The 16,489-nt window shown below is 44.0% G+C and overlaps 2 protein-coding genes across 5 annotated transcripts in view; one reads left to right on the forward strand and one right to left on the reverse strand.

Annotated features, from left to right (window-relative positions):
• Eif2ak1 (eukaryotic translation initiation factor 2 alpha kinase 1) overlaps nt 1–16,489 on the reverse strand; it is a 38,571-nt gene that overhangs the window by 2,315 nt on the left and 19,767 nt on the right. For 2 of the 3 annotated variants that reach the window (XM_006982655.4, XM_042267867.2), the window contains exons 10-14: nt 14,378–14,489; nt 12,164–12,264; nt 3,889–4,003; nt 3,607–3,689; nt 1,440–1,673 (exon numbers count right to left, since the gene is read on the reverse strand). In XM_006982655.4, the coding sequence (XP_006982717.3) occupies nt 1,440–1,673; nt 3,607–3,689; nt 3,889–4,003; nt 12,164–12,264; nt 14,378–14,489 (645 nt within the window). The remainder of the gene's footprint in view (nt 1–1,439; nt 1,674–3,606; nt 3,690–3,888; nt 4,004–12,163; nt 12,265–14,377; nt 14,490–16,489) is intronic. The other variant, XM_076561139.1, reaches the window with a different exon arrangement.
• On the forward strand, nt 5,306–10,784 carry Ankrd61 (ankyrin repeat domain 61). 2 transcript variants are annotated; one of them, XM_042267868.2, is made up of 3 exons: nt 5,306–5,697; nt 7,662–7,762; nt 9,684–10,784. In XM_042267868.2, the coding sequence occupies exons 1-3, from the start codon at nt 5,395–5,397 to the stop codon at nt 10,627–10,629; spliced, it is 1,350 nt and encodes a 449-aa protein (XP_042123802.2). In that variant the 5' UTR covers nt 5,306–5,394; the 3' UTR covers nt 10,630–10,784. The 2 variants fall into 2 exon arrangements, with proteins under 2 accessions (XP_042123802.2, XP_006982716.3); XM_006982654.4 differs by having other exon boundaries at nt 5,308–5,697; nt 7,665–7,762.

Below are 16,489 nucleotides of genomic sequence, written 5' to 3' on the forward strand. Positions count from 1 at the left end.
AAAGAACTTGTGTTGCAATGTCAAGGCTGGCCAGGCTTGCTAAAAAATATATCTTGTATCAAATTTTAATGAAACCTTAGGTTTTAGAGACAAAAAAAAAAAAAAAAAAAAAGTCCTCTACTGTTTCCACATGTAGAGGAGGCACTATCTTGGCACCATCGCCATATGATAGGAGAAAGCCAGCTTCAGATGTGGCATGTTGAAAGATATGCAGGGGCCGTCCCTACCACTACTGTCCATTCCTGCTTAGAATCACTGCCCTTTTTACTATGGAGTACAATGGGTGGGTTGGGGATTTAGATCAGTGGTAGAGCGCTTGCCTAGCAAGGGTAAGGCCCTGGGTTCGGTCCTCAGCTCCAGAAAAAGGAAAAAAAAGGAGTACATTAGGTAAGAAAGGAAAAAATAAAACCTTTCTCCTTACATAGCAAGGTGAGGACAGAAAGATAATATAATCTATAATATAATATAATATAATATAATATAATATAATATAATATAATATAATATAATATAATCTATACTACAGCTACTTGGCTGTGTATCATCGCTTACCTGGACTATGGATATGGCTATGTTATTTGTATTAATTCAGTACCTGAAATTCTTAGGGAACTATCAGTATAGGCTTAATTATTTTGTTTCCATAAACCCCCAAACTCAAATTATTTCTGAAATGGAATTAATTCACAACTGGAACAAATTCTATTTTGAGTTTCATATTTTGCTCAGCATGAAAAGAAATGTTAAGATTTCACTGGCTACCATGAAACAAAGGTTGGTTTGAAGATCTGTACTGTTGTGGTATGAAATAATCTGCCCCTAGTACAGGACAGAGTTTTATTTTTATTTATTATTAGGTGTGTGTTTTTGGTTGGGTGGAGGGGCACATCCCATGGACCATATCTATGGGGGGTGGGAGGCAAGCTTCTCTCTAGCCTTCCATGGGTTCTAGGAAAGCCAACTTGGGTGTCAGACTTGCCTGCCAAGTACTTTACCTGCTGAGCCATCTTACCAGTCCAAGGGAGGCTTCCATCAAGGAATTTCTATCATACAGAACAGCCTGAGGGCTAAGGGTAAACAGAGATTCAAGATGGACAGCTAGATTTCTAAGTAAGGAGTATATTACACAGAGTAACAGTATCTGTCATTGTTTGTGGGATGAATTACTTAACTTTCTCATCTGTGAAAGGGAGATTAGCAGTGTCAGCTTCAGAGTTATGAGCCTACTGAAAGACAAGCTTATCTAAAGCTCTTTGATTTGATAGCTCATTATCTGCAATCCTCACACTCAAGAGGCTGTGACAGGAATGCTGTGAGTTCAAGGTCAGCCTGGGCTATAGCGTGAGACGCTGTCGATAAATAAATAAGCAAGCTCTTGGGATCATACCCAACCCAAAGTGAATGTTCAGTAACTATTAAAAAAAGAAAATGTTACATACATTTCCAGTTGTCTGGAAAAGTTCACTCTGCAGCAGCTGAAGAGCAGACGGTCTCTGTGATGCATTCCTCCCAGTTAGGAGCTGAATATACTTGGCTTGCACCGGACACCTTTTACTAAGGGATTCGGGTATCCGACCAGTCCTTACGCCTGTTAAGACTGTTGCTCGCTCCATTTCTGTCCCAAATGGCTGAAAGAGCTCGAGCAGGATCACACCCAGGCTATACATATCTGACTGCAGAGGAAGAAAAACGAGCATGCAAAGTTTGTTAAAGTTAGGAGAGCACTTCTAACAGTGTAGCCTCCCAAGTAAGGATGTCCAAGAATGAGGCTTTACAGCATCAGCAAAGAAGGCAGCACAGCAGGATGTCTCATGCCTCAACAGCAGACACATGCCTCACGTAAGACATGTCTGGGACTTTCCTAACTCCATCCCTTTTAAACCCAGAGAGGGCATACATGGCCCTGGAGGACAATGGTTGGATAAAGGGCAAGGATAGCTCCCAATAGACACAACAGTACCCTACAACAGGGTTATCTTCCCACCAACCCAGCATAATCCAGGCCTGCCTGACAGAGTAACCAGGCAAAATGACTAAACACACACAACTCCTGGTATTAGCAACAAGAGACTGTCACCAGGTCCTACTAAGGCTAGCCTCTGCCTCTATTCATAATTGAGCACTTCTCTCTCTTTTTTTTTTTTTTAATTTATGCGAATGTGTGCCACATGTATGAGGGTGCCCACAAAAGCCAGAAGAGAGCATAAGATTCCTTGAAAGTGGAATTCCACATGGCTGTGAGCAGCCTGATGTGGGTGCTGGGAACCAAACTCTGGTCTTCTGAAAGAGCAGCAAAAACTCTTAACCACCAAGTCATCTCTCCAGCATACATATTCTTGTCAATATTTCTAAACTATATAAAGTCTGTTCTGGTTTCCCTAAAAAGAGCTTAGTAGGGTGATAGGCTCTTAAGGACAGCAATGAATTTTTCTGGCAACTCCTTTTCTAGTCACTGAAAAACAAATGATTCATCAAAAAAAAAAAAAAAATCACTGACAAGGCTGTTATATTGAAAAGAGGTTTATTTTAAAAACCAGATATAGCCGGGCGGTGGTGGCGCACGCCTTTAATCCCAGTACTCGGGAGGCAGAGCCAGGCAGATCTCTGTGAGTTCGAGGCCAGCCTGGGCTACCAAGTGAGCTCCAGGAAAGGCGCAAAGCTACGCAGAGAAACCCTGTCTCAAAAAAAAAAACAAACCAGATATGACAGCCCATGCCTATCATCCCAGTACTTGGGAGGCTAGGGTGGTAAGATCATGAGTTGGAAGCCAGCCTGGGCCATATAGATCCTTTCTTAAAAAAGTAAAAAGGGGCCGGGAGGAGATGGCACACACCTTTAATCCCAGCACTCGGGAGGCAGAGGCAGGCAGATCTCTGTGAGTTCGAAGCCAGCCTGGTCTACAGAGCTAGTTTTATGATAGCCAAGGCTACACAGAGAAACCCTGTCTCAAAAAAAGAAAAAAAAAAAAAAAAAACCAATAAATAAATAAAATACAAAGGGACTTGGAATGCGGCTCAGTGGTAGAGCACTTGACTAGGACACTCAAGGCCCTGGTGTTAGTCCTCAGCACCACAAAAAATAAAGCCAGTAAAGTACTAGAGGAAAATGTAGAATGTCTTAAAAATTAAAAATAGAACCGAAAAGGCATTTAACATTTTTCAAGCATCAAAGAGGGTTAAAACTTTCCAGTGTCGTCATTCTCCTTCAAGGCAGTCAGGTGGTTCACTTCCCAGTACCATTTGTTTCCTTAGGCTTGAAGTCAGAAGAAGGAAAGGTTGAAGAGACAGACCTCCATGAAGGCTAGCCTGCTGAGGTGAATGGTGACATTTTAAAGGGAAGGCTGACTTCAATGTTTAGTGACATCCATGGATTTGAAAGTCAAGTCGCCTGAAGGCAACACCTATGCAGCTGTGTGAAAAAGGAATCTTTTTTTTTTTTTTTTAATTATTTTCATTATTTAGTTTGTGTGTGTGTGGGGGGGCTTCCTAGGGTAGTCTGAGGTGACGGGTCACCTGCAGGACTCAGCTCTGCCACAGAACTGCACTCACTAGTCTACCTGTTCTAACCTCCTCGACAAATGGAGGAAAAGCTGAAAACAAACAGTACCTTGGCATCATACTCGGATCCTTCCAACTGTTCGGGTGACGCATACAGACAGGTCCCCACTCTGGACGTATGTGTCGGCATTCCTGCAAGGGAAAAGGCCACTGAGCTACTTACTGGGATGTGAGCAGAGCACTGTGGCTCCGGAGGGGCCAGCTGCCTTTTGGCCTCATCTGAGCTTTGCTATGAAAGTTCTGATCCTCTGTATATGAGGACATGTTCAACCATGTCTCTCTATTTTTAAATGCAGAAAGAAACACAGCAAGTGACCAAACAAGTCCTTACCCTTTCCATTTCTGCTGGTCCAGTCTGAGCTCTTCTGTATGATGTCTGCACAGGCCAGACCAAAGTCTCCTATTTTTACTTGCTGATCAGGGCCATGAAGAAAAATATTTCTAGGCTACAAATAAACAGAAAAAGACAACTCAGATTTCTTAAAGTAGATGTGGAAACTTGTGTTAGGAGTTGCCAGGCATGGAGGCTCACATCAGTAATACAAGAACTTAGGCAGGGGCAGGAGGATCAATGTGAATTATGACACCAGTCAGGTTTACATCGTGAGTCCTAGGTCATCAAGGACTATACAACAAAACCCTATCTCAAACAAACCAAAAGTTGCTGGGCTAAGGAGGTGGCTCAGTGAGTAGAGTGTTGGATGTGCAAGCAAGAGGAGCTGAGTTCAAGTCCCCAATACTCAAGTAAAAAGCTGGGTGTGGCTACAGGAGTACTTCTAATCTCAGCATTACATGAAACAGATACAAGAGGATCACTGGGGCGTGTTGGCTATCAGCCTCCTAGCTCCAGGTTCAGTGAGAGACACTGTATCAAGAGAATAAGGTAGAGATTGATGGAGCAGGACACCCCAAATCCTCCTCTGGCTTACGCACACACAGACACACACCCACCCAGATATACACAGACAGACAGACAGACAGACACACCACACAAACACTGAACACACCACATAAACACTCACACACAAAACTGAAAAGCTGGCCACTCAGGAACAAGTTTCAATTTAAAGAAACTGAAACTTAGTAGGGGTAGGGGATGTAGCTCAGCTGGCAGAGTGCTTGCCTAGCATGAACAAAGCACTGTGTTCTAACTCCAGCAATGCATAAAGTAGCACATGTCTGCAATCCAGCACTAGAGAGGTGGAGGCAAGATCCCAACTTCAAGGTCATCTTCAGCTACACAGTGAGTTTGAAGCAAGCCAGAGCTATATGTTTCAAATAACATTAGCAGCAACATTACAATCTAACTGGGAGAAGAGAGGTATATAATTTTACTAAAAGAGATGTATATAATTTTACTAAAATTAAAACATTTAAAGTTGCAATATGTAACTCACTTTTATGTTAATATATATGTTAATATATGACCCACTGTGTTTTGGTCCTGCTAAGAGTCCCTTAAAAAACTGTGTGTGCATGCATGCACACACCATGGGGTGAGGATGGGGTCAAAGGACAACTTGCAGGAGTCGCCCCATGTGGAACCCCAGGAGAGCTGCAGGTTGTCATGCTTGGTGGTAGGCATCTTACCCCAGCCATCTCACTGGCCTTCCTAGATTTAATTACAGTTGATGTGTAAGGGACAGGGGAAATGATTTTAGCTATAAGATACCAGTATGGGTTTTTTGTTTTGTTTGCTTGTTTGTTAATAACTGAGGAGAAAAGCTGAGAAACTGCTTGCACTTGGCAGGAGGGAACAAAGTCTCACGAGGGCTGGCTCCAGTATAGAAATGGATTTTGTTGACAAATACAGTTCTAGAAGAGTTCTAGAACTGAGATGAGGGGTCAACATCATAAGAGATGGAAACTGACCAATCCCATAGCAGCATCCACTCGCCTCATCAGCCCCTGCTCTAGAGACTTTCTCATGGGGAACATAACCAAGAGGGGAAGCAGGGACCTCGTGGAGGACAGTGCCATGCTGCTGGAGGACAGCTCAGTGGCTACACTGCACTCTAGACTTTATGAGGCCATACTCAAGGAAGACTGTAACATAATCAAGACACTCCTCAGAACCCACCCTGTCAACCAGCCCTTGACCATCCTGGCCAACCCCACCGGCAGACTACTTCTGAGCCAGGTACTCCCTATTCTCTCAGTCGCTTTAAAGAAACAATGGAACTGGAAGTGGTGGTACACCCTTCTAATCCCAGCACTTGATAGGCTGAGGCAAGAGTACTGACTGCCTCAAGTTCAAGGCTACCCTGGGATACATAATAAGTTCTAGGTTTGCTTGAGCTATAGGGTGAGATCTTGTCTCAAGAACAAAACAAAACAAACAAACAAACAACAACACACACAAACAACACACACACACACACACACACACACACACACACACACACACACACTCCAGCCAAAGGCTTTGGGAGGAACTACCCCAATGCCCTGGGGACTCCCTGAGCTCCTCATGGCTTCACAACACCTAGGGCTCAGCAGTCCAGCACCCAGGTCCAGGATACCCCAGTTTGCAACCCCACTTTCACTCACCACACACCTTGTGTGATGGAAGGAGAGTAACATCATCCTCTCAGAACACACCCACCCTGGTTACATCATGCAGGTGAACTATTTTTCACTCGGATACACACTATCCTAGGTTTTTATATGACAATTGTTGTGTTTTGTTTTGTTTGAGGCAGGATCTTACTCTATAGTACAGGCTAGCCTAGAACTCACCAACTTACCCAAGCTGACCTAAAGCACATTAACAATCCTTCGGTCTCCGGCTCCCAAGAGCACTGGGATTACAGGGATGAGCCACCAAGGCTGCTTGAACACTGCTTTTCTAATTAGCTTTCTCTTTTTCTTTCCCCCAAAGAAAGCCACCCTCCTTCGTCTCACTCTCCTTATCTTGCAGTCACAGTGTAAACCTTCCATACATATTTTAGAAGTAGTATAAACAGCTTGGTTAATCACAGTAAGAACATACGCTGCATTATCTGAAAACCTTGGAAATGCAAGTTTCACAGCTGATAATGGCTTTGGCAAGACCTATAAAATAGAACATGTTCTTGTTAATAAACTTGTGGGTTAATTTAAGGACTAAATTATTTCAAAGCAATCTGCTACTGACTTTACACCAACAGTTCTTTATAGCAATTAATTTTCAAAGTTTTGTGTGTTATTTCGATTGCCTTGAGAATCCATACTTATACTTTTTGCAGGGAAAGGATACAGAGACTCATGTAGCCAAACACAGCCTTGCACTCCTGATCCTTCTCCACCTTCCAGGTGCTACAGGGTTATTTACAGGTGTGCACCGACATGCCCAGCTCTAACACACCAATTCTACTTTTTAAAATTCACCAGCTATGGGCCATTTAAAACAGGCAATGGGAGGGGGTGTGGGGGAGAGGGACTGGAAAGATTGCTCAGCGGTTACGAGCACTGGCTGCTTTTCCAGAAGACCTGGGTTCAATTTCCAGCACCCATATGACAGCTCACAACTGTCTGTAACTTCTGTTCCAGGGGATTTGACACTCTTACACAGACATACATGCAGGCAAAACACTAATGTACATAAAGTACAAATAAATTTTTTAAAAAGTATAAAAAAAAAAAGAAAAGAAAAAAATGGAACAGAAAAGGAAAATCTTTAGCCAGGAATGGTGGCTTGTGGCTTTAATCTTGGCACTTGGGAGGCAGAGGCAGGTGGATTTCTCTGTGAGATCCAGGCTAGGTTGGTCTACATGAAGAGACTGTCTCAAAAAAAGAACAAAAATCTCAATGCATGAACTGAAGAAATGCCAAGCCAATGCTAAAGTACTTAGGCCTTGGAACAGCGAGCCATGTCTGTAACGCACTGCATAAGCCACATCTGTAATGCACTGCGTAAGCCACGTCTGTAATGCACTATGTAAGCCACGTCTGTAACACACTATGTAAGCCACACCTTTAACACACTGCGTAAGCCACGTCTGTAACGCACTATGTAAGCCACACCTTTAACACACTGCGTAAGCCACGTCTGTAACGCACTATGTAAGCCACACCTTTAACACACTGTGTAAGCCACGTCTGTAACGCACTGTGGTTTCCCAGCAGCAGACTCGGGCTATCTTCCCCATCCATCTGGCCGCCGAATACCGCAAGCCACAAAGTTTGCTTTGCTTGTTACAACACGGGGCTGACACAGAAGTAAGGTAAGTTAACTCAACGTGCCGTCAAGCATGGTGTGTGTGTGTGTGTGTGTGTGTGTGTGTGTGTGTGTGTGTGTGTGTGTGTGTGTAAGATACCTGTCCCAGAGTACAGACTATGTGTGGACGAAACATGCTTTACTGACAAGGTGAGGGACTGAAAAACTGGGCCTAATACAAGAATACTAACCAGCCAGGTAAATGAACACATATGAAGTAGTGGCTCAACTGTAGAAAACACCTTAAGTCTGGACTAGAGCACTCGGAAATTTTGACAATATGAGAAATAAGCAGGGAAAAACAAACAAACAAACAAGATGATAAGCTCTCTTGTGTATGACCCTCCAGAAGACCCTTAGCTTCATCAAAGAGAAGTTTATCTTGCTCACACTCTTATCTCTGATTTTTTAACACTATGGCCCAATGAATACATTTGGACAAATCAAAGAATTATATGTGCAATATAAAAATAATACAACTTCTGGGTACTATCCTTACCCTGCTCAGAAAATCCGCCCTCTCTATCTTGTTCGCACCCTCTTCTGGCACCATCAGCTCCAGCTTAGCCTATCTTCTCCATGGCTGGCCTGTCTAAGCCTGAGCCGCTGACTCATCCTATCTCCTCAGGGGCTCCTAAAAGGCCCTTTCCTGCCCCTGGATGAGGTTCTGCACCTTTCCAGAATATTGCCCACATGCAGCATTCACTTAGCTCTCTAGCCTGCCTGCTTTCCATCCCAGACTACGCATGCCCTCAGGAGGCCGAGATGCCCTGCTGTTTCTCCAAACCCCAGTCTTAGGCCCTCACACAGATAAGTCTGGGGGAACTGAACACCAGCTCCTAATGTCAGGGAAGCAGTCAAATTCTCGTGATGAACCTTCCCTATTCACTGCCACAACAAAGACAGTTTGGAGGCAATCCTGAGATGAGGGCCCACTCATTCCACCTGGGTGGGAGCAGGGTATGAGAGGGAACTGGCTTCAGTGGCTTCAGAAAAAGGCAGGTGTCCAGAGTCAAGGCCTGCCACCGACTGACTCTCCTATCCTTGTAAGTGAACGTGTCAGAGAGAGGACAGACAGAACAGGACACCGAGAGAATGGGAGTGCTGGCCTTTTAATGTTCACTTCTGGGATATTCATAGCTCACGCCTAGGTCCACACATTTTTACTGAATACCAGATGAACCAGTCCAGAGCTATGCATGATTCTGGGGATACAGAAGCAACCAAGGGACAGCCTTAAAGGGGCCACAGTCCCAAAAGGAGCAACCTTAAATAGGCTTCTCTAAGAAGCTAGGTTCTACTGAGCAGGGACCAAAAAAACCTCTAAGACACCGAGCAATAGACTGCCACACTTCTTTAAAATTACCACCAGGGGCTTAGGGAGACAGCTGAGTTGGTGAAGCATCTGCCATCCAAACATAAAGACTTGAGTTCACTCCTCAGCACCTGTGGGAGAGCAGGGTGCGGGAGCACATGGTCTATAACCCCAGTGCGGAGAAGTGGGGGAAGGAACACACGGATCGCCAGAGCTCACTTGCTAGCCAGTCTAGCCAAATCAATGAGTTCCAGATGCAGTCAAGAGAACTTCTCTCAAAAAATAAGGTTGACAACAATCATGAAATACACTTATCATTGACCTATAGCCTCCACATGTACACAAGTTCGTATGTACCTGAGCATGCACGCACACACACACACACACACACACACACACACACACACACACACACACACACACACAATCAACTTGTATCTACACCACTCCCACGCCCCTACAGAGGGAGAGAGAGAAAAGAGAGAGACAGAGGGAGAGAGAACGAATTACTAGGTGTTATTTGCAGTCAGTGTTGCCTTCCTGAGCATTAATTCTTCATGGAGAGTCCCTTTCTGGAGTGAACCTGGCTTAACCTGTGATAAATCCCTTCCAGGGATGCTCAAGGCCTCACCACTCTTCACCAGATGCTGCTCAACTGGCCAATCACTTCTACCACGTGGACCAAACCCAGTACCCAGATCCAAAAGATCCTGACAGACATTCAGAACAATGCTGTCATGTGTCTGCGCATTTTGTGTGAACATGGAGCTCAAGTGAATGCCCGGGTAGACAATAGCAACAAACATTCACCCTTGCACCTGGCCATAACATATGGCTCCTATCCAGTTCTCTCCCTTTTGGCCCAAAATGGTGCCCAGGTCAATGCTACTAACGAAGCCAGCATGACGCCGCTTCACATGGCTGCAGAAATACTGGACAAAAACATGATAGAGACACTCATTGCCTGTGGGGCCAACGTGAACTGTGCCATCTCATCTACTGGAAACACGGCTCTGAAGCTGGCAGTGTGCACCGCATCAAGCAAAGCCGGCCAACTGCTGGCTGCAGGGGTGGGCTGCATCCGTCTGCTGCTGAGTCATGGAGCCCAGGTCAATGCCCAAGACCACGAAGGCCAAACAGCTCTGCACAAGGCATGTTTTGGAGGCAGAGAGGTAATAATCAACCTCTTGCTGGAATTTGAAGCAAATGTTAACATTTTAACAAAAAATGGGGAATCTCCAATTTATATGTACCTTCAGCGCAGTTCCAATATCAGAGACGTAACACTTCTGGCTAGGCTACTTTATCGCACTTACCCTTTAAGACTGAGCAATAAGCAAGGGCTTCTACCTGCAGGAATCATGCTACCAGAGTTCCACCTCCTAAGGGAAACTCTAATAAAGTTAGCAAAAAAACCCTTATCCCTAGAGGCCATCTGTAAGAGAAACATCAGGAATGTCTATGGTGAGAAGTACAAATTCCACCTGAAGAAACTCCTCCCTGGGAAGCTATGGAACTCCATATATACCTTCTATGACTTTGACTACCTCTTGAAATGAGAGCTCCACACCCTCAGTCCAGAGAATCTCAGCAACTCAAACTGTTTTCTGGCTAGACATGGACCAGAAAACACTTGAACTTCACTTTACATTGCAATGCACAAACTACTGGCCCTTAATCCCTTTCCAAAACATTAAAGTGACTTGCACATTAACTCATGGTCTTCTAAGGTTTCATTTAGATCCCTTCCTTTCCCATGATTTAAATTTTGGCCTGAAAAGTGGGCTAATTGCTTTAAGATTTGTCAGTCAAAAAAGAAAGTGTATTTTATTCTTCCTTGATAGTCTTTTATGAATTAAAACTAAAATAGTCCCTATGGGGTTTTCAGTTTGTTCTCTGGGGTGGTTCGTTTTGGTTTGGTGAGACAAGGTCTCACTATGTAGTCCAGGAAAACCTCAAGCTAATTGATCCTCTTGTCTGCTAGAATTGTTTTATCATTGTGGTTTGGTTTGAGGGATTTGGGGTTTTGATTTTACTTTGGGTCCTTGAGACATGACTCACTACAGACCCCTGAAGAGCTCTAGACTTATCTCAGCCTCCTGGGCTGGAATAAAAGGTATATGATGGATGGATTTTTTGTTGTTGTTTTTGAGACAGGGTTCCTCTTTGTGTAGCTCTGGCTGTCCTGGGTCTCGCTCTGTAGACCAGGCTGTCCTGGAACTCACAGAGATCCGCCTGCCTCTGCTTCCTGGGTGCTGGGATTAAAGGTGTGCACCACCATTGCCACCACCAGCATTTTTTTTCCAAGATAAACAACAACAACAAAAAACCCAAACCATTTCCTGGAAACTTTTTGTTTGTTTTTAGAGACAGGGTTTCTCTGTGTAGCTTTGTGGCTTTCCTGGAACTCAATTTGTAGACCAAACCTGGAACTCTGACATCCGCCTGGCTCTGCCTCCCAAGTGCTGGGATTAAAGGCGTGTGCCACCACCGCCCGGCCCTCCTGGAAACATTTTAATCTCTAAGGCTGCAGTTAACATATAACCACTTCTACCAACATTGAGTATATTTACCATCACCATACTAGTAATCAGTATATTTATGCCTTACTGTATTCATATTTCAACCAATGTTCAAATAACCCCAAATTACTGCTTTCAAATTCAATTTAGGATTTCTTTTTAAGTATGTGGGGTGGTGATTGGGGGAGTATACACACATGAGTGTGTTCATGTATTCAGAGGCTAAAAGTTGACATTGGGCATCTTTCTCAATTAATCCACCTAACTGGATGGCCAGTAAAGCCCAGAATCCTCTTGTCTCTGCTTCCCCAGCACTGAGGTTACAGGCATATGCTGCTGTACCTGGCTTTTTATGCAGATTCTAGAGATACAAATAACAAGCTCTTTATTGACTGAGCCATCTTCCCAGCCAAGAGTTCTGGACCTCTGGAATAACAATTTCCTTGACAGTAGTGACAACCTCCTAAGCAGAAGAATGAGGGTGTGTCACCTCATTGCACTCCATGACCCCACATCAAGTCATCCCTGGAAGACACACTACTGTGCTCACAGGTGTAGTAGTCTGCCTTACCTTCAGATCTCTGTGGACAATGCCCATGTTATGTATGTAAAAGACACCTTCCACCAATTCTTGAAATATTTTTGTTGCAACACTGGCCATAACGTAGGGACCTGGAATTTTAAAAACAAATGGTTTTATATCCCTATTTCTTTGAACTCATTAAATGATATTAACATCTAAGTGTTAAATGTTCTCAATAAATTAATCTTGGAAATTTCAACAAACACTCCAGAATGGCCTAAAACAGACTGAAACCCAACACTGACACTTTGCTTCCAAAAAGGAACTTAGCTTAGCCAGAAACTCTGTACTAATGACTTTCTAAACACTAACCAGGCATTAAGTGACTAAATTACAGCTTCAGTCCTCTTTGAGTCTTAACATGCTGGAGTTGAAGGCTAATCTACAGTCCTAGCCTACACTGGATTAAGACATTATTATAAACACCAGAATAAGATAAAACATAAATTACCTAGGCACGCAGCTCATGTTTATAATCCTAACACTTGGGAAGTTGTAGCAAGAGGACCACCTCTAGTTCTAGGCCAACCTGAGCTACACAGTGAGACCCTATCTCAAAAAGGGAGTGGGGGAAGATAAACTTTGTTCAAGGCATAAGCTTCTCTCCATCATTTCTCAGATTTGCTAAAATTGACTGAATAATGAAGAATACAGTCAAAACACAGGAGGGATGAACAGTTCACTTAGATAGTGGAGTGGTTTTTAACGGTTTTAAGACACATCCAGCCTGAGGCCCATCCATACATCCCAGGACAGTTATGAATGCAGCCCAACACATTTGTAGAAACCAAGGTCATACTGCACAAGTCTGGATGCCCTGTACTAAAACAACAACTTTTCAAAGAATTATGGACTTTCCCTAACACGTTTAGTAACATGAAAACAGGAGGAGGGGTTGTAGGTTTTAATTCTTAAAAAATTTTACTTATGTGCATATGTGTATGTGTGTGCATTGTGTACATGTGCCACAAGCCTGTGTGAATGTCAATTTGTGGAGTCAGTTATCTCCTCCTACCATGTGGATCCAAGGGATCCATCTCAGATTGTCAGGCTTAGGGGACAAGCACCTTTACCACTGGGCCTTCTCACCAACCCCTTTTTGTGGCTGTTGAAGACAGAGTCTCAAGTTGTAGCCTGGAACTCAAGACAGCCTTTTATGTCAACCTCTTGCGTCTGGGATTGAAGGTATGAGCCACCAACCACAATGGCTACAGTAAGAGCTCAACAGCAAGGGCAGGGCAGGCAGGGCTGGCTTATATCTGCAATCCCAACTGTCATTCCCATAATTCCTCTGGCTAGAGATAATTTTTCAGTCTTCTCTCGTTTCTAACGACACTACTGCTTCAGGACTCATTAGTTACTTCTCTGAGACAGGCAGGGCTTTGGAGCTCCCTGGCCAGCCAACCCAGCCAAATCTGTAAGCTCAAGGTTCAGTAAAGACACAGTCTCAAAAATAAGGAGGGGAATGACTGAGGGAGACACCTAAGATCAACCTCTGGTCGCCACAACATACAAATGTGTGTGTGTGTGCGCGCACACACACACACACACACACACACACACACACACACATGGTCTCCACAACATGCAAATGTGCACACACACATTGTCTCCACAACATGCAAATGTGCACACATTCACACAAATATGTACATTTAGCACATATATACACCAAAAAATTTCTATCCAAAATCACTGATCTAAATTCTAAGTTACAATTTAAACACTGTCTTTGTTTCTTTTCCCGCTGCCATTATAAAATGCCCCGACAAAAGCAATTCAAGGAGAAAAGGCTTATTTCAGCTCCCAGTTCAAGGTCACAGTCCATCGTCACAGGAGTGTAACCTGTGATGGCAGGAGCTTGAAGCCATTGGTCACACACCTCCAGTCGGAAGTTGAAAAGCAATGAATGAATATTAGCACGCAGCTTATTTTCTCTCTGTCATATAGTCCAGGGTCACAACTCAGGGAAAGCTGTCTGCCTAATCAAGAAAACCCTACAGGCATCCCCAGAGGCTAACCTAACCTAAACTATCCCTCATAGGTGTGTCAAAACAAATCCAGGTGATTCTATATCCTGTCAGGCTGACAGTTAACATCAACCACCACCAATACCAATAAACACTTGATCACAGATAAATACCAAATTCATAGCTGGTTTTGAAACATACTGAAATAAACAGACTTATAGATGGTACTTACAGGCAGCTTCATCCACATACTCCCGGCTCCGCTTGTTCCTCTCGGCTATCCAGTCCCACAGGGACAGCTCACACAGCTGCATCTGGATGTGCAGCATCAGGTGGTACCGAACCTAGAGGACACACAGCAGGCTCCCATCTGCCGAGTTTCATACTCTTCTTCTGTCAACAAACACTCACTGGCCTACTTTAGGTCAAACACCACGACTAACCGCTGCCTAAAGTCTCCTACAGGAGATTGATTAACTAAGATCACACTGTAGTCTGAGGCTGGAGATGGGGCTCAGTTGGTAAAGTGCTTGCTTAGCATGCAGGAAACCCTGAGTAACCTATTCTGGTTTCTCTTCATTTTATCTTACATTATTATTTTTTAGATGCCTGTTGGTATTCTGAGAGAGAGAGAAAGGGTGCACATTTGGGTGGGTGTGGGTGGAGTTGGAGGAGGGAAAATGGCAATCAGAATACAATGTATAAAAAAAAAAAAAACACCAAAAAACTACTTTCAATTAAAAAAAAAAAAAAAGAGGGTGAGCTGCAACTGCTCCAGCCACCCTGCCTGCCACCCTGCCTGCTGACATGCTGCTCCCTGCCATGCATGTGAAGGACCCTCTAAAGCTGTGAGCCCTGTGGTAATATATTGTATAATCGAATAAAATATACCTGAAGATCAGAGGACAGAATAAGCCACTAGGTTAAACATAGAGGCCAGACAGTGGCGGCACACACTTTTAATCCTAGCATTCTGGAGGCAGAGATCCGTCTGAATTTTTGTGAGTTCAAAGCCACCCTGGACTACATGAGATTGACTCAGTCTAGGAGGGAAACAGAGCCAGGTAGTGGTGGCACACACCTTTAATCCTAGCATTCTGGAGGCAGAGATCCATCTGGATCTCTGTGAGTTCAAAGCCACCCTGGACTACATGAGATTGACTCAGTCTAGGAGGGAAACAGAGCCAGGCAGTGGTGGCACATACCTTTAATCCTAGCATTCTGGAGGCAGAGATCCATCTGGATCTCTGTGAGTTCAAAGCCACCCTGGACTACATGAGATTGACTCAGTCTAGGAGGGAAACAGAGCCAGGTAGTGGTAGCACACACCTTTAATCCCAGTACTTGGGAAGCAAGTGCCTTTAATGGCTGGGCGGAGAAAGGTCTATAAGGAGTGAGGAGACAGGAACTAGAAGCCTTTCAGTTTGAGGATGGTTTTTCAGCTGAAGCCCTTTCGGCTGGAATTCTTTCAGGCTGAGGGGTTGGTGAGGTGAGAGGTGGTGGCTGTGGCTTGCTCTGCTTCTTTGATCTTTCAGCTGTCACCCCAATATCAGGCTCCGGGTATTATATTGTAAGACTATTTAGATTTCATGTTACAGAGTCCCAAATAAACTTTTCTTCTGAGTTGCCTTGGTCAAGGTGTCTTATCACAGCAATAAAAAAGTAACTAAGACAGTTGGCTTCTGTAGACTGTGTCTTGTTGTGGGCTATTTGTACACTGCATGAAATGTAATGTTGGGATTGGTGTAATAAAAAGCTGGACGGAGGTATAGACTTCTGGCAGAAAGAGAACTCTGGTAAGGCAGTGGCAGAGTCGCCAGCCGAATGTGGAGGAAGCGGCATGAGCAGTATGGAGAGATGAGGTAACGAGTCACGTGACAGACAGAGAAAAAGAAAATAAAACGGGCCAATTTAAGTTCTAAGAGCTAGTGGGACAAGCCTAAGCTAAGGCTGAGCTTTCATAAATAGTAATAAGTCTCTGTGCCATTAGTTGTGAACTGGCAGCCCAAAGGAAAATCGAACTACAGTGTCTTGCTAAAGAGCCAACTGAATTCAGCATTAAGGAAAATGTTCCATTAAAAAGAAAGTGTGCAGACACATATTCTTCCATAAGAATTATTTTGGTATATACAGATTTCCAACCCTATCCTGACAGATTGTCATCTGTCATGTAGACTCCATGTGTGTGCAATGTATGGGGGTCTGTGGATGTTCATGTGTGTGTGCAAGATGCATGTTCATGTGGAAGCCAGAATTCAATCTCAGGTGCTGTCCATCTTGTTTTTAGAGACAGGGTCTCTTACTGCGGTGTAGGGTGTGTCAGTTAAGATAGACTAGCTGGCCA

This window comes from Peromyscus maniculatus, chromosome 23, assembly GCF_049852395.1.
Source record: "Peromyscus maniculatus bairdii isolate BWxNUB_F1_BW_parent chromosome 23, HU_Pman_BW_mat_3.1, whole genome shotgun sequence".
NCBI lineage: Eukaryota > Metazoa > Chordata > Mammalia > Rodentia > Cricetidae > Peromyscus > Peromyscus maniculatus.

Excerpts from the sequence above, each read along its gene's own strand:
- Ankrd61 (XM_042267868.2), top strand. The coding sequence starts at position 5,395 with ATGAGGGGTCAACATCATAAGAGATGGAAACTGACCAATCCCATAGCA. Across the intron at positions 5,698-7,661 it reads GCAGACTACTTCTGAGCCAG|CAGCAGACTCGGGCTATCTT; the intron begins GTACTCCCTATT and ends GTGGTTTCCCAG. Across the intron at positions 7,763-9,683 it reads GGGGCTGACACAGAAGTAAG|GGATGCTCAAGGCCTCACCA; the intron begins GTAAGTTAACTC and ends AATCCCTTCCAG.